Raw genomic sequence first — 23,205 nt, 5'->3', positions numbered from 1 at the left:
GAGACAAGAGTGACTGCCCTTGACATCAAGCAGCATTTGACTGTGCGCTCAGGGAACTTGTAAATCAGAGAGCAAACTCTGCACTGTGTGGAGTCATACCTGGCATAAAGGAAGATGGTTGTAGTTGTTGGAGATCAATTATCTCAGTTCCAGAGCATCGCTGCAGGAGTTTCTCAGGTTAGTGTCCTAGGCCCAAATATCTTCAGCTCCTTCCTTCCATCATAAGGTCAGAAATTAGGGTTTTGTCTTTGACTTCACAAAGCTCAGCACCATTCGCAACTCCTCAGGTACTGAAGCAGTCTATGCCCATATGCAGCAACACCAGGACAACATTCAGACTTGGGCTGATAAGTGCTAAGTAACATTTATGGCACACATGTGCCTGGCAATTACCATCTCTAAAAAGAGAGAGTCTAATCATCTCCTCTTGACATCTGTAGGAGGCCATTGTATTTTGAATGGACATACCTACGTTAATGAGCTATTTAAACCTGGGGATAATTTAGCTGGCCTTAGAAAAGTGCAAAGGAGCTTTCACCCCAGAACAAAAGGACATTGCTAAACCACTTAACATTATCAAACATTGATATTTGTACTGTTTCAGCCAGTACTGTATCCTATTACAATAAAATAATCAATTCTATTGAAATATAATATGTCAGGGCATAAGTTACTGAAGTACTGAACTAATTAAATCACAATGGATCAGGTCATGCATCAACTTATTGGGTCACTGCGGTCACTCAAAATCCTGTCTACATGAAAGAAACCCTGCAGCAAAGAAGGGTATAAAAACATGCCAGTTCTAAACCAGAGAAGGAGGAAAAAAAAAGAAAGGAAGAAGAAAGAAGACAGGTGGCCTGCGGACAGATGCAGAAAGAGGAGTTTGGTTGGCCACTAGCTCCATGGAACCCAATTCTCTGATGGAAGACCAATTGGGCAAGTGGTAGTTAACAGTCAGGACTTGTAATCTGGGGATATGGCCACAATTCAGGGACATGTAATCCAGTTTACACAGCTGCATGTCAGGGATGTGTAATCTAGGGGAAACGGAAGTTGCTTGAAGGATGTTAACTGAAACAAAGGATGTTGTCCAGACTGTGTGCTCAAAGTGATTCCTGCTGGTTCAGCTCTTTTATAGTATGAATATTGGAAGCACACAGTAAAATTTTTTGGTTTGTTGGATTTACTCAAGCGTCTCTCAAGGTTAAAGTATGGCTGTTGCAGTGTAGTGATGATAACCTTCTCTTTAACTGAGATAGAGGTATCTCCCTAGACTCCGTAGCTTCCTACTCGGATATTTAAAGTGAATACCACTTTAAATATTTATGGCTTTCTTAGATATCTCGATTATTACATTATTAAAGCCTGGATCCTCTAATAGAAACAAGATTAAACTTTATTTTCCTATAAGTATCAATGGTGCCATCAACTTACCATAAAATATGAATTGCATATTAGGTTATTTAATAAACTATTATGTAACTTAGAAAATATATTGTTCCAATCAGTCTTCTGTATCCATATCCATACACTCTTCAGTGGAGAGGTACATTGTTGAGGCGAGATGCCTGGGCCCTTATAATATCCGGCTTCTTATAACCTAGCTAAAACTTGTTAAAAATGCCATACTATTCTCTGGTGCTTTCTTTCCTTGAGGGAGAGGTAGATCAGTTCTTCACATTCATTTAAGGTCTGTGAAATCTGTCTTTCTCAATTATAAGTGAGAATGATCATTAGGGAGTGCACTTGATTTGGAATAGTCCCAAAAAGGATTATAATCCACTTCAAATGTACGGTGGTGAGTGTACCTACACCATACAGACTACAGCTTGTCAAGAAGGCAGCTCACCGCCATCTCAAGGGCAATTAAGGATGGGCAATAAATATTGACTTTGCTAGTGATGTCCACATCCTATGAACAAATAAATTAAAAAAAAATCTTGTTCACTAATCTCCTTTAGGGAAAACTATCTGCCATCCTTACTGGATCAGACCAATATTCGATCTGGCCAACATGACACACCAAACCCACAGCAATGTAGTTGAATCTTAGGGCGGAATTTTACAGCCTCGCTCGACCCGAGACTGGAAAATCCCACCTGAGGTCAACAGTTCTTCCCATTCTACACCCCTCGCCCGCTCCAATTCCCGTGGCGGGCAGGGTGGTAGACTTCCAGTCTTAATATCCCTCTGAACTGGTTTAGCAAGCCTTGCAGTTGAACGAAACAGCTATGAAAATGTCTCATAAAAACAAAATCAAATGGACCACTCAACATCAACCAAAGCACTGGACAAAGCAAGGGCGTATCCAGTCGATCTTGCAAAGTTCTTTGTCCTGTGAACCAGTCAAGCAAAAATCTGAAATATTTATTGTCACGGATTTATAGCTTTCAGCCAAAGTCACAGACTCCTCCGATACCATCCCTGCACATGTCCTGTTCCATCGGCAGGACAAACTCAGCAGATGCAATGGCATAGTGTATATATTGGTAGGGAGTGGCCCTGTAGGTCATCAACATTAATTTCAGACCCCGTGAAGTCTATGGCATTAGGTGAAACATAGGCAGGAAAACATGCTGTTGGCTACCTACTATTCTCCCTTAGCTGATGAATCAATGCTCCTTCATATTGAACACTACTTGGAAGGAGTACTGAGAGTAGCAAGGGCACAGACTGTACTCTGGGTGAAGGACTTCAACATTTATCACCAAGACAGTAGTGCCACTACTGACCCAGCTGGTTGGGTCCTAAACGATATACTTCTGCCAATTGGAATACCTGTCCATACATAGTCTCTATCCCCTGTCACTAAGTAAATTTACCTTCAAATGCCTGCTGGAAGTCAATAGAAGTAACATCCATAGACATTTCTCCTGCCCATTACTTCAGTCACCTCAATCATCTTTTGTCAGGCATGACCTATCCTTCTATAAGTCCACACTGGTTGTCTCTGGTCCTCTGAAGATTTTCAAGGTGTTCAGTTGCTCTATCCTTAATTCGGGACTCTAGTAATTTTTCAACACTAGATGTTAGGTTGACTGGTCTATAATTCATTAGTTTCCTTCTCTCACCTTTCTTCAATAGTGGAGAGATTTGTGCAATGTTTCAATCTAAAAGAACAGGTACTGAATCAAGAGAAGTTTAGAAGACTGTAGTTAGGGCATTCTCACTTATTTCCTTTAAAACCCTGCGATGAAAACCATTTGATCCTGAGAATCATAGAATCATAGAAACCCTACAGTACAGAAAGAGGCCATTCGGCCCATCGAATTTGCATCGATCACAATCCCACCCAGGCCCTACCTCCATATCCCTAAATATTTACCCACTAATCCCTCTAATCTACGCATCTCAGGACACTGAGGGCAATTTTAGCACGGCCAATCAACCTAACCCGCACATCTTTGGACTGTGGGAGGAAACCGGAGCATCCGGAGGAAACCCACGCAGACACGATGAGAATGTGCAAACTCCACACAGACAGTGACCCAAGCCGGGAATCGAACCCAGGTCCCTGGAGCTATGAAGCAGCAGTGCTAACCACTGTGCTACCGTGTTGCCCCAGGATCTATCACTCCTTAGTGTCATTATTTTCCTTGCTATATTGTTGTTATTTTACTTATGGTAATTTCAGTGAGTTCTTGACTTAGTATAACTTACTTCTTGACCTCTTCCTTGACTATAAGCACAGGCTCAAATTAATTACTAGGCTTGCCGTTATTTCCTTATTTTCATTAGTAATAGCACTGTTTTCAGTTTCCAATTGCTTCTGACCACCTTCTCTTTTGTAAAAAATGTTGCGCTGATTTTGATATCCATTGTAAGTTTCTTTTCATATTATCTTTTTGTAGCTTTTACAATCAGTTTTGTCACCATTTGCTATTCTTTTTGTCTCTTGCATTCGCCAGCATTTTTGTACTACAAGAGTAGTACAAAAATGTTAACAAGAGTACTACAAACTTGTATACACTGGCTGGAATTCGCCGGGGTCTCATAACCCCCATCACCGCTATTAGTGAGAACAAAAAATTTGGCACCATGCCAAATCTTCATTCACTGCACAGGAATCAAGGAATCCCAGCCATGAGCAAGGTTAGAGAATTTTGGCCACCATTTTTAGAATATCTCAGCTATTTTAAATTGACATTGGTCTGGACATCAGTGTCCTGATGTCGGGGTCTATTAACTCCACTTTATGGACATTTCCACCTCAAATATGCTGATTTTGGCCTCCTTAAGTCTGATCTGTGCCACCTAATATGGAAAATATATGGGGAAGACTAACAAACGAGAGTCAGGAACAATTAGAAAAAAGAGAGGGAAAATGGGAAGTGAAAAATAGGGAAGAAAAATTAAGGAGCGTGGGAAAAAAGATGGGAGTAAATGCTGAAGGGAAGGAAAAAAAGGCTGGAAGGAGAGAAATTGGAGTGGAGAGGAGAGAAGCCTGGCATGTAGATTCACCTCATTAGTTACTGTGACACTGTTTTTAATGTGTTCAGGCACAGCTGCAACATCAGATCAATGTGTGTGTCAGGAACACTGGAACAGTAAAGAACACAGTAAGAAGTTTAACAACACCAGGTTAAAGTCCAACAGGTTTATTTGGTAGCAAAAGCCACACAAGCTTTTGAGGCTCTAAGCCCCTTCTTCAGGTGAGTGGGAATTCTGTTCACAAACAGAACTTATAAAGACACAGACTCAATTTACATGAATAATGGTTGGAATGCGAATACTTACAACTAATCCAGTCTTTAAGAAACAAAACAATGGGAGTGGAGAGAGCATCAAGACAGGCTAAAAAGATGTGTATTGTCTCCAGACAAGACAGCCAGTGAAACTCTGCAGGTCCACGCAACTGTGGGAGTTACAAATAGTGTGACATGAACCCAATATCCCGGTTGAGGCCGTCCTTGTGTGTGCGGAACTTGGCTACCAGTTTCTGCTCAGCGACTCTGCGCTGTCGTGTGTCGCGAAGGCCGCCTTGGAGAACGCTTACCCGAATATCAGAGGCCGAATGCCCGTGACCGCTGAAGTGCTCCCCAACAGGAAGAGAACAGTCTTGCCTGGTGATTGTCGAGCGGTGTTCATTCATCCGTTGTCGCAGCGTCTGCATAGTTTCCCCAATGTACCATGCCTCGGGACATCCTTTCTTGCAGCGTATCAGGTAGACAACGTTGGCCGAGTTGCAAGAGTATGTACCGTGTACCTGGTGGATGGTGTTCTCACGTGAGATGATGGCATCTATGTCGATGATCCGGCACGTCTTGCAGAGGTTGCTGTGGCAGGGTTGTGTGGTGTCTTGGTCACTGTTCTCCTGAAGGCTGGGTAGTTTGCTGTGGACAATGGTCTGTTTGAGGTTGTGCGGTTGTTTGAAGGCAAGAAGTGGGGGTGTGGGGATGGCCTTGGCGAGATGTTCGTCTTCATCAATGACATGTTGAAGGCTCCGGAGGAGATGCCGTAGCTTCTCCGCTCCGGGGAAGTACTGGACAACGAAGGGTACTCTGTCCACTGTGTCCCGTGTTTGTCTTCTGAGGAGGTCGGTGCGGTTTTTCGCTGTGGCGCGTTGGAACTGTTGATCAATGAGTCTAGCGCCATATCCTGTTCTTATGAGGGCATCTTTCAGCGTCTGGAGGTGTCTGTTGCGATCCTCCTCATCCGAGCAGATCCTGTGTATACGGAGGGCTTGTCCGTAGGATGTTATACACAGGATCTGCTCGGATGAGGAGGATCGCAACAGACACCTCCAGACGCTGAAAGATGCCCTCATAAGAACAGGATATGGCGCTAGACTCATTGATCAACAGTTCCAACGCGCCACAGCGAAAAACCGCACCGACCTCCTCAGAAGACAAACACGGGACACAGTGGACAGAGTACCCTTCGTTGTCCAGTACTTCCCCGGAGCGGAGAAGCTACGGCATCTCCTCCGGAGCCTTCAACATGTCATTGATGAAGACGAACATCTCGCCAAGGCCATCCCCACACCCCCACTTCTTGCCTTCAAACAACCGCACAACCTCAAACAGACCATTGTCCGCAGCAAACTACCCAGCCTTCAGGAGAACAGTGACCAAGACACCACACAACCCTGCCACAGCAACCTCTGCAAGACGTGCCGGATCATCGACACAGATGCCATCATCTCACGTGAGAACACCATCCACCAGGTACACGGTACATACTCTTGCAACTCGGCCAACGTTGTCTACCTGATACGCTGCAAGAAAGGATGTCCCGAGGCATGGTACATTGGGGAAACTATGCAGACGCTGCGACAACGGATGAATGAACACCGCTCGACAATCACCAGGCAAGACTGTTCTCTTCCTGTTGGGGAGCACTTCAGCGGTCACGGGCATTCGGCCTCTGATATTCGGGTAAGCGTTCTCCAAGGCGGCCTTCGCGACACACGACAGCGCAGAGTAGAAACTGATAGCCAAGTTCCGCACACACAAGGACGGCCTCAACCGGGATATTGGGTTCATGTCACACTATTTGTAACTCCCACAGTTGCGTGGACCTGCAGAGTTTCACTGGCTGTCTTGTCTGGAGACAATACACATCTTTTTAGCCTGTCTTGATGCTCTCTCCACTCCCATTGTTTTGTTTCTTAAAGACTGGATTAGTTGTAAGTATTCGCATTCCAACCATTATTCATGTAAATTGAGTCTGTGTCTTTATAAGTTCTGTTTGTGAACAGAATTCCCACTCACCTGAAGAAGGGGCTTAGAGCCTCAAAAGCTTGTGTGGCTTTTGCTACCAAATAAACCTGTTGGACTTTAACCTGGTGTTGTTAAACTTCTTACTGTGTTTACCCCAGTCCAACGCCGGCATCTCCACAGTAAAGAACACCAGATGCTGGTTTTGCTTGGAAAATGGTCTAAAATTATTTGCTCCCATACTACACTTATACTTTTATACTTGAATTGGAGCAGCCAAAGAAAATATTATTTCCCTCCATCACTGTTACTATTAGCCACCTGCTATCCATGTTTTAAATGGGTAGTCAGTGTTTCACCTCAGTGTTGGTTTGTCTGTGTTTGCATCTGAAGATCAGTGCGGCTTCAAATGGTGCTCGAAGAACCAACATGGCTTTTTTGTAATGCGCATGCACTGCTACTTCCTGTAACTTCTGCATTAAACGGGACAGATTTCGTTAAGGATTGGGATCGTGCGTTCTCTATGAAATGGCTTTATGCAAAGCAAGGGCTACAGTGTTAAAGTTAAATTACTGCTTGAATAATGCAAATTTATTCTTTCTTTTATAATTGCGTGCTACAGACCGTATTCACGGCTTTTTTTATGAATTGTCAACTTGTATCCACATTTCTGGAGCCCTTAGTCAATCTGCTCTTTTCTGGTTTACACTTGATGAGAGTCACCATCAGTAGTGAATGCAGCAATATTTTTTTTTAAATGGCCAGCTTTCCCAAAGTACAGGTCATCATTAATGAACACACTTAAGACATTTATGTGCTTGCCAAGACATTTATGTGCTCGCCGTGTACCATATGGCAAATGTAACTGGAAAGGCTTGGTATTCGTGAACACTGAAAGAAAAATGCACCACATTGCGCAGTTCATAGATTGCATTTTGCTTTTCTTTCAAGACACGGCCCTATGAAAGAGCAAAGCAGATTTAACTCTTCTCGTAACTGTGGGTCACAACTCCTGCTACAAATTACAACAAAGCATATACGCAGAACAGGGCTGTTATTAGCATGCTAAAGCAATATTTGAAATCCTTGAACTAATCAAATATGAGCTTTGCAATATATTCAGAGAAAGCTTGATGTTGCAAAATGTTGCTGTGGACAGAGGGCCCTCATATTGTCATGGGCCACAGAGTTTACTTCAATAGCATGTTATGTGTTGTACAATACTGCCATGGATAGTACGCTCATCACTGACTGAAGAATGGCCTGCTAGCTTGGACAGTTACAAACATAGCATTACTATGTAGCATCCTTGTTTGGATTTTGATATGTACTAAAGTTAAGCTACGTACTTGAGCTAATTTACACTACGTCTTTGTTAAATTTTCAGATCTTTTAATAAGTGAATTCAAATTCTCAAACTGTCATTGTGGGATTTGGGCTTTATTAGTCATCTGGATAACCAGTCCAATGACATAGCCATTACATGTACCATGATAACAGCACAAAGTAATGCTCTCTGAATTTCCCTGAATAAGGATCCCATTAAATGGGTTAATAATAAATGCTCCGACAATGAACTATGCTATCAATAAGCCATTACTGGAATTATTAATGTAATGATGTTTCAATATGTGACACAAGACATTCTCATGAATTGTATTCATATTGTCAACTGAAATGGCAGAATTTGGATGTTGCTGGCAAGGCCAGCATTTATTTCCCATTCTTACTTGTCCTGGTGGTTGAATCACTGCAAGCAATTTTGTACAACTGAATGACTTGCTAGGCCATTTCACAAAGCAACTGAGAATCAACCACATTGATATAGGATTGGAGAGATAATTGGCAAGTCTGAGTAAGCACAGAAGGTTACTAACCTTCCGTAGAAGACAGTTGTGAATCGATTGTATTTTTACAACAACCTGTGGTGGCTTCATGGTCACTTTTAATGACATTGGGTTTTTTGTTAACTTTTCAGATCTTTTAATAACTCAATTCAAATTCTCAAAATGCCATTGTGGGATTGGACTTTATTCGTCCTTTGGATAGCTGGTCCAATGACATATCCATTTCATGCACCATAGTAAAAGCACTAAAAATGGGCCAAAGATATAGAAATATAATTTCACTTCAACAATTGTCCCAGCACTAACTTGTGAAAATACTGTGACCTTAAGAAAGCTATTTTTATCATGTTTCTTATAAGGGGTATGTTTAAAATTTATCTCTGTTTACATGGTGCCGATTTGTCTGCACCAGGCAGTTCACATGTTGTGAATGCAGACTAATAATTGATCTTGGCTAATGGCGTGTTTGCTTTAATCTGAGTAAATGCATTTTTGTTTATTTTGATTTTTCCCCTGGGGTTTCAGAGTAGGATTTGATTAGGTTGATTGACAGAGATAGTCATGTGTTAATGGATGGAGCTAAGCGTACAGGGAAAAATCAAGAACAGTTCTGCCTGGACCTGAAAGAAGCAAGAGGTGTCTCTGTCTCTCCCACTCTGGAGGCTGCTGTTTGGGCTGTCAGAAGACGGCTCTTTCTCTCTAGAGGTGTACAAAGACTCTCGGACTGTTAACAAGTAAAAACATATAAGCCATAAAACATATAAACAAAGCTGTTTGTTAATTGGTTTTGAAGAGGAGTTTATGTCTATAAGAGGAATATTGCTTAAGTTGGAACTAATAGAGATCGATTAGCAGTTAAGAATTTTATCTTGTCATGTTTAATTATTTCAATTGGTAAAAGTTAAGCTAATTCTTTGGTCATAGCTAAACTGTATTGTCAAATAATGTTTGTTTTAATAAAAGCTTTCTAGTGTGTCAAACGGAATCACACCTGGAGTGAAACACCTTATCCTCACACTAATGCCAAAATAGAAAAACTGTTGGGGTATAGTCAGGCTTCATAGTATACACTGAGGTTCCCTAACAAACTGAAGATGATAAATGGAGTCCCTGGTGACCAACTGGTTTATTATAAGGTGTAAACTGAACAATACAGTCTAGGATAATCTTAGTACTGCAAGATTCTGGAAGATTATTTCACTTTCAGAAATATACCACAACTTCAAGACATGAGAATTTAAAAAAAAATTAATTTACTTTATGTCGTCATCACTGGTCGAGCCTACATTTATTGCTCATCCCTAGCTGCCCCCTATTTCAAAGGGCATTTCTGAGTCAACCACATTGCTGTGGATCTGTAGGCCACATGTAGGCCAGACCAAGTAACGATGGCAGATTTTATCCTCTAAAAGACATTAGTGAACCAGATGGGTTTTTACGACAATCAACATTTGTTTCATGGTTATCGTTAGACTTTTAATTCCAGATTTTTTATGGAATTAAAATTTCACCATCTACCGTGATGACATTTGAACCCAGGCCCCAGATTTTGCACTGGGTCACTGAATTACTAGTCCAGTGACAACCAGTATACCACTCCACTGAAAAAAATGTAATACACAAGAATGCTAACTTGACCAGTCAACCTTAGTTCATTGATAGGTAACTTTGTTAATCAACTGCATAATGGTTAGGATAAGTCCTCATTAATGAGCTACAAAAGATTTCTAAGTGTCCTGTGAAGAGTTAGGCATTTTGATCTCAACAGTACAATGTATTCACTTCAGAATTTCTAAACTTTGGTTTCTGTGAACTTTCATTTTAATTATATGGGATTGGATAAGTGGGGTATATCCTTAATGAGGAGAGGTGTTTTCCAGGTGAACAGATATCACAGAATTGTTACAGTGCAGCAGGAGACCACTCAGCCCATTGTATATGCACTAGCTCTCTGATTGAGAAATTCATTTAGTGCCATTCTCTTGTCTTCTCCTCATAACCCTGCACATTCTTCCTTTTCAGATACAGTCTAATTCCCTTTTGACTGCTTCAATTGAACCTGCCTCCACCACACTTAGACAGTGCATGCTAAACCTTAACCACTCATTACATTAAAAGGTTTTTCCTAGTGTACCTTTTGAAATCATTTATGGATTTCTTAGCACTTTATGAATATATGTACATCACAAAATATTATAATTTAACTCACAAAAAACATATCCTTTAGTACTCATAAAAAGTTATGTAATCTGATTATTTTGAAGGCCACGTGTAGAGGACATATTGCAGAAAATCAAATCAAAATATAACCTTTGTTAATTGACATGTAAGAAAGTAGCACACAATTGTTCACACGTTCGAACCATTAACAGACTTGCATTGATCAAATTTTAACCAATAACGTGGCAGAGCACAGTAAATTTACAAGTAATACATCCATTTCATTTTTATTAGAATTACTTACAGTGAGGCTGCCACAAGGATCCAGCACAATTGGAACGGACATCTTGCCTTGTAGATTTAGCTTGGTGAGATAGAATACCTTTTCACCAACAATCCTTTCTTTTTTCATACGACGTATACTGTAGAGCCTAAATCGTACTGCATAATTACCAATCATCTCAGACTCAATACGATTAAACCTAAAGGCCTCTGTGAAGACAGGGCAAGGCCCTCGCTGGACACTTGTTTTTGATCTTTGTTTCTTTGTGGGAAGAAGCACAAGATGTACTTGCCATGAGCTGTTGCCAGTTCGGTTATGTGTTGGAATGTCTGTAACAGCTGTTACTGTTACCATAAGTTTCTGTGCTTGCGAGTCAAAGTCAAAGGTGACATCCAGTGTGCCATACTTTGAGACAGGTTCTGGATCGTAAGCTTTTGGTAGCTGTGCAGAAGATCCTCGAGCCGACATGTCCTAATGGAGTATAAAATAAATAAATAAATACAAATAACTTCACAAAGCAAGTCCTTCTTGGCACAGATATTACTTCCCTTCCCACCAACAGATACATCAGCTCTTTAATTTCTGTGCTTCCAGCAAGTCAGTATACAAAACTATTATAGGCAAACTACTGGACTGTGTTCAGCTTTCCAGTAAAAGTTTATTGTTCATAAGCATTAACCCTGTGGGTATGACTTGGTCTTCTTATTGATCATAATACAGTAAAGTCCTGCCTTTCGCAACTTCCTTGTTTGCATATTCGCTCACCTATGCAAAAGCCCTTGTACCCATCATTTGAACTATTGTCCGCTTATCAGCATTTTCATTCCCTGAGGAGACAGCAGAGGCCTCAACACATTTTAAAGGGGGGGATGTCTGATAGCAGATTCCTCCATTAATCCTGGCCGTGGACATTTAATTCTCTTTTATTAAGCAGCTTTTAGACAGGTAGTGTCTGGAATGGTTGTAGCTGCAGTGCAGCCTGAATGGAGTGATTAAACTGGAAATGTCTGCATCTCTCGGTCAAGAGCTACAATAACTACCCTGTTCAATTTCGAAATGTTCACCAATTTTGTCAGCCAGTTTTGAAGTAGTTCATGTTTTTCTTAAATGAGGATTCTCTTCTTTTAATTTTCAATACATCTTGTATTGCTCAGAGGCTCCCCTGATCTGTTGTATACAGGTACCACAATTTGCTGTATGCAAACTGCACAAACCAAAAGCTGGAACTATGTAAGAAACACACATTGAAAAGCATGTTCGTCATTTGTGAGGTTTCATAGGAATGTAATCCCAGTGAATGGGCGGGACTTTACTAAGAAGCATGATTTCTCATAATACACTTTATTTTCATGCAAACTATTTCTTTAAGTGAACAGCTAGGTAGCAAGTTTAATATAGAAGTATAGTAATAATACAAGTAACGTTACATATTCAATCATTGAATGCTTCTTAATACAACATATGAAAGTATATTAGAGTCAATGTTATGTTAAACCCCCATTTTTTTTCAGCACAGCCAAATTTCTCTTAACTGATGCATGCCCCATCAAATCTTTTCAGTAATTCTCCTCTGCTATTCAGTGCCTTAAGAGGCCCTCAGAACTTTCAACTCCATTTTCCTACAAATTCTCCTAGAATTCAGCGACATTATTTCGGTCTCTAAAATGTGACACACCATCAGTATTATGAATGGTATGCAGGCTTTTGACGTAAACCTTGAATGGTGAACTGGAAGATGCAAGAAATAATATTAGTAAATCTCAAGTAAAATAAAAAATTAGCCATTTTCTACCACAGAATAATAGATGCATGGAAGTAATAAAAGTACTTAATAGCTTGTCAATTAATTGTTTTTAAAAAAACCTTTGTATTTGCATTGTTAGGATTGAGTTTTTAAGTGTAGCATGAGATAAAAATAATCAAATATGCCAAATAAACCAGTGAATGCAAAGACGTCCATAAGATTGTATCAAATACAAAGAGGCCATTTGACCAACACTAATCATGTGGATTTTGCCAACTGCTCTCTGGCCTTCCTAAAGGCAATTTGAATGAAATACCATAATATCTAACTAATCTTAGATTATTATTGCTAGACTTGTTATTTTCTGTGGAATTATTTAGACAGCAGTAGGAATATTGTCTTCTGTTCTGAACACCTTATTGTAACATTTACGTACAGTAAAAACAATGGAAATGGTACTGCAGATATCCATTATGATGTTACTATGAATGAAGAGAAACTTGAGAAGTTGAGGATTTTTTCCCCAGGGCAAAAATGGTTAAGAGGTATGTGAACATATGAATTTGGAGCAGGAGTAGGCCACTCAGCTCCTCGAGCCTCTTCTGCCATTCAATAAGATCATAGCTGATCCAACTGTAACATCAACTTCACATTCCCACCCACCCCCAATAGCCTTCCAGGCCCCTGCTCATCAAGAACCTATCTTGCTCTGCCTTAAAAATATTCAAAAACTCTGTTTCCATCGCCTTTTCAGGAAGAGAGTTCCAAAGACTCACAACCCTCTGAGGGAAAAAAAGAATTCTCATTTCTGTTTTAAATGGGCAACACCTTATTTTTAAACAGTGATCCCTAGTTCTAGATTCTACCACAGGCGGAAACATTTTTTCCTCTTCCACCCTGTCAAGACCCTTCAGGATCTTGATCAGGTATCTTGAGAAAGTCCATCAAAATTATGAGGATTATAATGTACATTGTTTTCACTGGTTGGTAAAATACAAACAAAAGCATAGATTTAGGACTGAAAAGCTGAATGCCGTGTTCCAGATGCACACAAGGGATTCTTAAATACGTGATGGATACTGATTTGACTGTTACACTGAATATTCCACAATATATACATAGATGCATAATTTGGGAAAGTATAATATCTCTGCAAGTAATTCACTCTCCAAATCCCCATCAGATACACCATATTAATCATTCAAATTATGAAACGAAAGTGAAATATTCCAAAGAGAACAGAATTATTTTCCAAGTTTTAAGAAAAGGAATTTGTAGGTCCATCCAGAAAAACTGTAATGTGTTTAACAAATCAAAAACAATTAAATTGCATCAGGTTGAAAATATTAAGCAGTTTTAAATTGGATACAATCAGAGGTTAGACAACAAAGAACCCCATTACATAATCGCAATAATATGTCTCAATTCACAAAGAATGATCTGCAGTCTCTAATACTCCTACATGATATAATTGGGAACAGGACTGAATATGTCAAAATCCAATTCATTTAGATGTCTAACAATCAGCAGGAAGGATGATTTTGTTTCATCTCTACAGTTTGGACTGGAATCAAAGTCCCAGATGTGAAAGGGTGAAGCTCTGGTCCCTACACCACCCATATGACAAAAGCCTCAAAAGCTTTTAGTAAATTTTACTTCAGTCAAAACAACTACTTAATCATCTTCTCTTTGCCAAACTTTCTATTTATATTCTCAATTATAAGAATAAACATTAGTTATGCAGGATTTGCCAGTACTCTTACATTACTGTTGAGTGGTGCTTTAATAAGATTTTAATTGATGTTTAATTCCAAGTCGAGTTGTTCAGGCTCGTTGGGTAAAATGACCTACACTTTACTTGGATTGTAAGGTTTATTTGGTTACTATCATTTCAGAGGAGTGATAAAATGCAATTTATCCTGTGTAAACTGCAAAATGTTTAAGGTTCAAAACAAAGGAAGTCCTCCAATAACATCCTGATCGGTAAGGGAATTAGGAGTTATGGGGATCAGGCGGGTAAGTGGAACTGATCCACTTCAGATCAGCCATGATCTTATTGAATGGTGGGGCAGGCTCGAGGGGCTAGATGGCCTACTCCTGCTCCTATTTCTTATGTTCTTATGTTCTTATCAGATAACTGATCAAAAGTAATCTTTTTTTTAAAGTGTTATAGTTTATTTGTTAGTGTCACAAGTAGGCTTACATCACACTGCAATTAAGTTACTGTGAAAATCCCAATGCTGTATTTAAAATGAAACCTGACTAGGTAAACAAATGAACATATTTGGCCAAAAACATTGTGAATTTGAAATCACAAGATCTACTTAACTATTGTCCCTTACTTCCATACATCGGCACAATGTAGTCCTATTTACTAAGGTTTTATTTGATGATGGTTATATTAACTCCGTAACCTACTACAACGTACAGCTGTACATAAATCCTCCCTGGGGATATGACAGATGTTAACTGAGGTGTTGATGCTTCAGGAAAACACTGCTGTCATGTCTGTCTTCTTCCTTATTACTGTGCATAGTGATATGCAATGGAGTAACTATGTTCCAAATCACCTTCCTGCTCCCTGATGAACCAATAAATCCCGTCTTCATAGAATTATCAGACAATCAGTGCAACCCAAGAGCTTAATGTGAATATAATACGGTTGTACCACAGAATTGGGTGAAAGCTGTTGTATCCAGTTCAGTATCAGAAATAGATAGGTTCAAAGCTGCTAAATTTAATTTATAGTAATCATGTTTTACAATTCAATTTCATTTTCAATGAATGTTGTTTCACAGCTCTCACCCCCTCCCCTCCCTCCCAGAACCAGGATAGGGTCCCCACTGTCCTCATTTTTCACCCCACCAGTCTCCACATACTTCACCATGTCCGCTCACTCCAGCATGATGTCACTACTCAACACATCTTCCCCTCATGACCCCGTCAGCATTCCGCAGTGACCATTCTCTCTGGGACACCTGGTCCATTCCTCCATTACATCCAACACCTCACCCTCTGCCCACGGGACCTTCCCATGCAACCATAGAAGGTGCAACACCTGCCCCTTTACCTCCTCCCTGCTCACCTTCCCAGGTCCTACACACCCCTTTCAGGTGAAGCAGCGCTTCACATGCACGTCCTTCAATCTGGTCCATTGCAATCGCTGCTCCCAATGCGTTCTACTCTACATCGGAGAGACCAAACACAGACTGGGTGACCACTTTGCTGAACATCTTCGGTCCGTCCGCAAGCAGGACCCAGACCTTCCTGTCACTTGCCACTTCAACACACCACCCTGCTGTCCTGTCCACATGTCCGTCCTTGGCCTTTTGCAATGTTCGAGCGAACCCCAACGCAAACTGGAGGAATAGCATCTCATCTTCCGAGTGGGCACTTTACAGCCTTCTGGACTGAACATTGAGTTCAACAACTTCACAGCATGAACTCTTTCCTCCACCTTCACTCCATTTCCGTTTGTTTTATTTTATTTTGTATCATCTCATTCATCCATTTTATCATCCTTCTTTCTCACTTCCATTTTTCCACTTCTCCATTCCAGCTCTGCTTCTTGCCCCCTTCCCCAGTCTCAGGGCAACTGCCATAATCCCCAGACGGTCCCTTAACCATCTGTACCTGTTCTGCCATTCACACATTCTGATCACTTTATGGACACTTTTAGCACCTTCTCAGCCTTTTTATCCTTATTTACATTCCCTTTGTCCCATTCCACCACCACCAGCAACCCGCCCCCACCACCACCCCACCCTCATCGTATAAATCTCTGCTGATTCTCTTTGCGCTTAGCTCTAACAAAGGGTCATCTAGACTCGAAACATTGGCTCTATTCTCTCCCCACAGATGCTGTCAGACCCGCTGAAAGTTTCTAGATTTTGTGTTTTTGTTTCAGATTCTAGCATCCGCAGTATTTTGCTTTTATCTTAATTGAGGATTCTCTTTGGGGAACAGTCATACGATTACATTGTTAATGAACATAAAGATATCATATCAAACCTCATGAATAAATAACTTGCAATAAGATAACAACTCAGGAAGCCTGACTTGAAAGAAACATAGTTCATCACAGAATGCAAAGTAAAACCACAACTGTGGTGTACACACACTAATCCCTGCTTGGGACGACAGTCAGCAGGCCCAGTCCTTGTTGTAATAAGATAATATTATCCCATAGAACTATCAACTAACAATGTCATTGATGTGGCGACCTGGTGTCATAGTGCTTTGGTGGAGTTGTGCACAGTACAGCAAGATTATGAATATGGGTTTGTACTCATGACTCCCCGCAGGTCATATTCTCATCTATTTTGGTCATTGAAACAGCTGTTGAGCAGAGATGACGCATTTCATAAAGAGATGGGGGGGAGAAAATGAAAGAAGACTCTCTTATTCACTTTTTAACTGGCCTGTACAATGTGAATTTTATTAAGGACTGAGGCAAAGTCAACCATCTTTCCAACATGGACTGGAGAGGGAGTGAAACAACTATAGTATTATGTGCTGAATTATTTAACAACAGGAAATGCTGAAAATACTCAGCAGGTCAAACAACATCTGTGGCGAAACAGAGGTTGATGTTTTAAGTTGATGACCTTTCGTTAGAAATGAAAAATGTTAGAAATGTAACACGTTTTAATCAAGTACAGAAACAGGGAAAGGCAGAGGGGAGGAAAGAACAAAGTGGAAGCTCTGTATAAGGATAGAAGAACCTGTTGGACTTTAACCTGGTGTTGTTAAACTTCTTACTGTGTTTACCCCAGTCCAACGCCGGCATCTCCACATCAAGGATAGAAGGCAGCAGAGATGACATGATGAAAGGGATGCTGCTGCCAGGCAAAAGCAGAAATTAATGCTAGTAAAGGAACAAAACAAAAATGGGTCTAGAGAATCAGTACCACCAATTGTTGTCTGTAACAACTCAGGAAGCCTGACTGGAGAGAAACATAGTTCATCACAGAATGCAAAGTAAAACCACAACTGTGGTGTACCCACACTAACCCCTGCTTGGGCCTACAGTCAGCAGGCCCAGTCCTTGTTCCAACTGGGCAGGCCACGACTCAATGAGACTCACAGAGAGATCAATCAGTGATTCCCCAAGGACCTCATGAGGGTTTTCTCATTGCCCTATAAAATGAGAACAGTAGCTACGAGCTGAATTCAGTGTCGAGTTCAGATGGCCATAAAGTGCTAATTGAAAGCTCAGGTGCTTTTCCTTTAGCTTCTGTTGAGCTTAATTAGAAGAATGTAGAAAGCCATGGTCACAGTGGGACTGTAGTGGAAGCGACAAGCAACTAGTAGCTCAGAGCGATGCTTGCAGACTAAACAGAAGTGTTGCTGGATATGGGAGCCAGTGGTTTAATAACCTAATCAGGGCGGGAAAGGTAAGTGGCATGGCATGTTCAAGTACAAACCAATGTTTCCTCTAAACCGTAGAATTGTGCGGCAATCTGGAAATTCTTGCACAGGTCGAACGCTAAATTTCAATTTGTGCACAGCCATTCAAAAAATGTAAAGGTCCCAAGCACTTAAATAAATAGGGTGCACTTCGGAAAATATTTAGAAGGGACACTGGTGCAAGACCCCCTTTGTCTTCCCCAGCTTTCTCTTGAATATCACTCTTTAGACCAACAAATCGTGCAGGTATGCCCATCCCCCTCTCTCATCCCCATCTGATCAACCCGACATCGTTTTACAAAGTCACATTCACCTCTGAGAATGATCTTTCACAAATGCTGTCCTTCCATCCTCTTTAAACACTGCTCACACTCATGTTTGGGAATGTCATAAAACCAAAGATGAATACAATTAACTTTTTTCTCAGTGCCTATCTTTTTTTCCTCTTTGATATATATGTAGTTTTTATACATTATAATTAATTAAGTAGACATAAATGTTATAGCCTTACCATTCACTTAATACTGTAATGTCAAGCTGCACTCTGCTAGTTGTCTGGGTTGATGTATATCAGATACTGCTAAAATATTCTTAGTTCAGCTTAGAACAGTGTTGCACAATACATTAGCCATAAATTTCATGTGGTCAATTGGTAATCCAGATTGGTTAGCTGCATTTTTGATTAGTAAATAAGAAATGGCTAATAGATACAGTCATTGGGCGTGTACTTTTTTATGTTGGTTAAAAGGTAAGATGAAAAGTAGGTTGTGTGAATGATCTTTGATTGTGTGAGCTTTACTTCTTTGGTTACTGCCAAATGACTGTCTATTACAATAGTGTATACCACAGCTGAAAATGTCAGACTTTAGCACCATAGAAACATCAACAACTTTGCATGGAGAGGTGAGCAATGATGATGGTTAGCTTGACTAATCAGACTAACTGTTCCAGACCAGCAGAAGAAAGAAAGCCCAAGAAATAGCAACTCCAGTAAGGCACATCATGGCAAAGGACAAGCAGTAATCAAATCGTATTGTGGATGGAAATCAGGGGCAGGTTTGGCACATCTCATTAACATTAGTGAGGTATAGAAAGTGCAGGATGAAGCTTAAGTAAGCAATTAGGAATGTGAAGAGGGGATATGAGAAAGCTCTGGCTGGTAAAAGTAGGGAAAATCCCAAGATATTCTATAAGTATATCAATGGGAAGAGGAAAGGGGTGGCACGGTGGCACACTGCTGCCTCACAGCGCCAGGGACCCGGGTTTGATTCCCGGCTTGGTCACTGTCTGTGTGGAGTCTGCACGTTCTCCCCGGATCTGCGTGGGTTTCCTCCAGGTGCTCCGGTTTCCTCCCACAGTCCAAAGATGTGCACGTTAGGTGGATCGGCCATGCTAAATTGTCCCTCAGTGTACCTGAACAGGCGCCGGAGTGTAGTGACCAGGGGATTTTCACAGTAACTTCATTGCAGTGTTAATGTAAGCCTACTTGTGACTAATAAATAAACTTTAACTTTAAAATAACCAGGGAAAGAGTAGGGGCCATTTGGGACCAAGTTCCTCCGGTCTTGGGCAGAGCAGGAGCCATACCATTTGTGATACAACCAGAAAGAATGCTTTCAATGAAGCATCTGTAAAAGGTGAATTGTGCCCTAAGCTGCTGTAGGAGGCAAGGGAGGAGATTGCAGGGGCTCTGATACAAATTTTCAATTCCTGTTTGGCCACAGGGAAGGTGCCAGACGACTGGAGAACAGCTAATGTAGTTCTGCTATTTAAGAAGGGTTGTAGAGATAAACCAGGGAACTACAGACCAGTGAGTCTCACGTCAGTGGTAGGGAAACTATTAGAGAAACTTCTGAAGGAGAGCATCTATCTCCACTTGGAGAGGCAAAGCTTGATCAGGGATAGTCAACAAGGCTTCGTCAGAGAGCAGTCATGCCTAACAAATTTGATTTAATTTTTTAAGGAGGTGACCAGGTGTGCAGATGAGGGTAGTGCAGTTGATATAATTTATATGGATTTCAGCAAAGCCTTTGACAAGGTCCCACATGGGAGACTTGTACAGATGGTAAATTCACATGGGATGCAGGGTAATTTGATAAAGTGGATTCAAAATGGGCTCAGTTGTAGGAGACAGAAGGTGATGACAGAAGGCTGCTTTAGTGACTGAAAGCCAGTGTCCAGTGGTGTACCACAAGGATCTGTGATGGGCCCCTTATTATTCATCATTTATATAAATGACATTGATGACTATGTGGTAGGTATGATTAATAAGTTTGCGGATGACACAAAGATTGGACGGGTGGTTAACAGTGAGGCGGTGTGTCTTGGGTTACAAGAAGGTATACACGGAATGGTCAAATGGGCAGATAAGTGGCAGATGGAATTTAACCCTGAAAAGTGTGAGGTGATACACTTTGGAAAGAGTAATTTGACAAGGAAGTACTCAATGAATGGTAGGACACTAGGAAGTTCTGTGGAACAAAGGGATCTTGGCGTGTTTTGTCCACAGATCTCTGAAAGCAGAAGCGCATGTTAGTAAGGTGGTGAAAAAGACATATGGGACACTTGCCTTTATCAATCGAGGCACAGATTACAAAAGCAGGGAAGTCATGTTGGAGTCGTATAGAAATTTGGTGAGGCCACAGTTAGAGTATTGTGTGCAGTTTGGGTCACCACATTATCAGAAGGATGTGATTGCACTGGAGGGAGTGCAGAGAGAATTCACCAGAATGCTGTCTGCAATGGAACATTTAAGTTATGAAGATAGGTTGCGTAGGCTTGGGTTGTTTTCGTTAGAGCAGAGAAGACTGAGGGGGGGCATGATCGAGGTTTACATGATTATGAGAGACACGGGCAGAGTGGATAAGGAGCAACTGTTCCCCTTAGCTGAAGGGTGAGTCACAAGGGGACATAGGTTCAAGGTGAGGGGCAGAAGGATTAGGGGAAGAATGTGAGGAAAAACGTTTTTTATCCAGAGGGTGATGACGGTCTGGAATGCGTTGCCTGGGAGGGTGGTAGAGGCGGGTTGCCTCATATCCTTTAAAAGATATCTGGATTTGCACTTGGCAGATCATAACATTCAGTGCTATGGGCCAAGTGCTGGCAGATGGGATTAGGTGGGAGTTCAGATGTTTCCAAAATGGCAATGTGGACTTGATGGTCCGAAGGGCCTCTTTTGCACTGTATGATTCTATGATTATTGCTGAGAATATTGACTTGCACAGTGTAGTTAAAGTCCTGATGGCAACTAATGGAAAAAAATGTAGGATTTGCACTAAAATCTGGTGTATCTGATAAATTCATCACTTTCACGAAGTGGTTAGTAATAAATATACAATTACCCTTACCCACATTGTAAGGCAATTGCTACTAGTGTATGTGGCTAAAGTAGTGTGGCAGTAGTCATACTTATGGCTATCAACACTAGTTTAGTATCACTGACATCTGCACAGATGAAAGCCATTTGGCCCATCAGGCCTATGATTGGCACTAGTTTTAAATCAGAGCCAACTAACCCAATCTTACTACCCTCTATGGCCCATATTTTAAATATATTTTTCTTCTCCAAGGATCAAGAATAGTTTTGATTTCTACATATGGTGACACTAAAAACATATTCTTTTTTAATGCATTGACAATGTTCCTGTAGATAACGAGCAGTGCAATTCTTTCCCTACTCCTTTATGTAATTCTTTTAAATGGGGTTACCAAATTAGCTTCAATAGCCACTTGCAGGAATGCACTCTATATTTTAATAGATTCTCACAGGAAAACAATTCTTTTAAATTCTTCTTCAGTGTTTTTAGTACTAATCATAATCTTATGCTCCTTCTTACCGACGAACCAATCATAGAAAATATTGGTTAAGAATCTCCTCGGGGATGCTCCTACCCCACCACTGTAAATTTACTGAAAGTGCAGCACAAAACTGCAATTATGGTGAAGTGATGGTGTCAGAGCAGTAGCAGTTTTGAGAATATTTCCATCCAATCACTATTTAATCGAAAGGTAATTTTAAAACATTTCTACTGGACCTTTACTTAAATGTTTAAATCAGGGAGAAAAGAATTCAATTTGGTTGCTAGGCGAGGGTCTATCTTTTTAATAACTGAAAATACACGACGAGATGAAGTATTTAAACAAATAGACAACAGACCAGTACAAAAGTAAAAAAATCTACTTAACTCAAGGAAGTGTGATTTTGTACAGAAAACAGTAAAATTAGGTATTTTAATTTGTTTCCAAATCATTACAATTCCCATAGTTATGATGGATATTTGAAGTGAAACATAACCCAATAAACCAGGAGGAGACCTCCATTTCTATTACCTCTGGACTCAGGATGGCAGTGCTGTCGCTGGGAACATCTTCCTCGTATCCTTTGTGATGATAGCTTTCTGTCTCATGGCCTACACTTCCCTCGCTAGGGCACTTACTGTATGAACAACGTGGACTGTTGCAATCTGCACTTGAATGAGACAGTTCACACTTGTCATCCAGTTCTGATGGTGTGTAGGAGAGATGTGGTGATCCATTATCATCCTGATAAGGGGGAGGTTGAAGTTCATCAAGTGGGGGTGTCCTCCTCATCCTCTGAATACAGTGTTCTAGTTAGAACATAACATTATAAATTAATAATAACATAATACTTTTACACACTGTATATTTTTTTTTAAATGCTGACAGAATGATGTGTAACTAACCAAATGATTAATTAACACACGTTTTATTTTACAGAAACATTAATGTGGATATTAACAGAGTCAAGATATGTAGAAGGTGGGAGAGAGTTGGAGGTAGAATTTTGGTTTAGGAAAGTCAGACATTCAGATCTCTATGGAGATAGAGTTTCTGTGGAGTTTAACGCTAAAGTGTGGATCTATTGATCCTGACAGGTTTCCTGTCTGGTAGTAAGTGTACTTGACTTTGAGACAGATGGAAAGCATATAGAATCTTAGCATCTCTACAGTGCAGAAAGAGGCAATTCGGCCCATCGAGTCTACACCAACTCTCCAACAGAACATATCATCCGGCCCTAACCCCGTAACTCTATGTATTTATCTCGGTAATCCCCTTAACCTACACATCTTGGGACAGCAA

At 40.7% G+C, this 23,205-nt stretch overlaps 1 protein-coding gene across 1 annotated transcript in view; it reads right to left on the bottom strand.

Moving 5' to 3' along the window:
* LOC144504451 (synaptotagmin-14-like) overlaps nucleotides 1-23,205 on the bottom strand; it is a 184,793-nt gene that overhangs the window by 52,311 nt on the left and 109,277 nt on the right. The window contains exons 5-6 of the mRNA XM_078229730.1: nucleotides 22,435-22,712; nucleotides 10,974-11,423 (exon numbers count right to left, since the gene is read on the bottom strand). Coding sequence (XP_078085856.1) covers nucleotides 10,974-11,423; nucleotides 22,435-22,712 — 728 coding nt within the window. The remainder of the gene's footprint in view (nucleotides 1-10,973; nucleotides 11,424-22,434; nucleotides 22,713-23,205) is intronic.

The sequence above is a fragment of the Mustelus asterias genome, chromosome 15, assembly GCF_964213995.1.
Source record: "Mustelus asterias chromosome 15, sMusAst1.hap1.1, whole genome shotgun sequence".
NCBI classification, from domain to species: Eukaryota; Metazoa; Chordata; class Chondrichthyes; order Carcharhiniformes; family Triakidae; genus Mustelus; species Mustelus asterias.
This window is presented reverse-complemented; position numbering and strand designations above follow the sequence as displayed.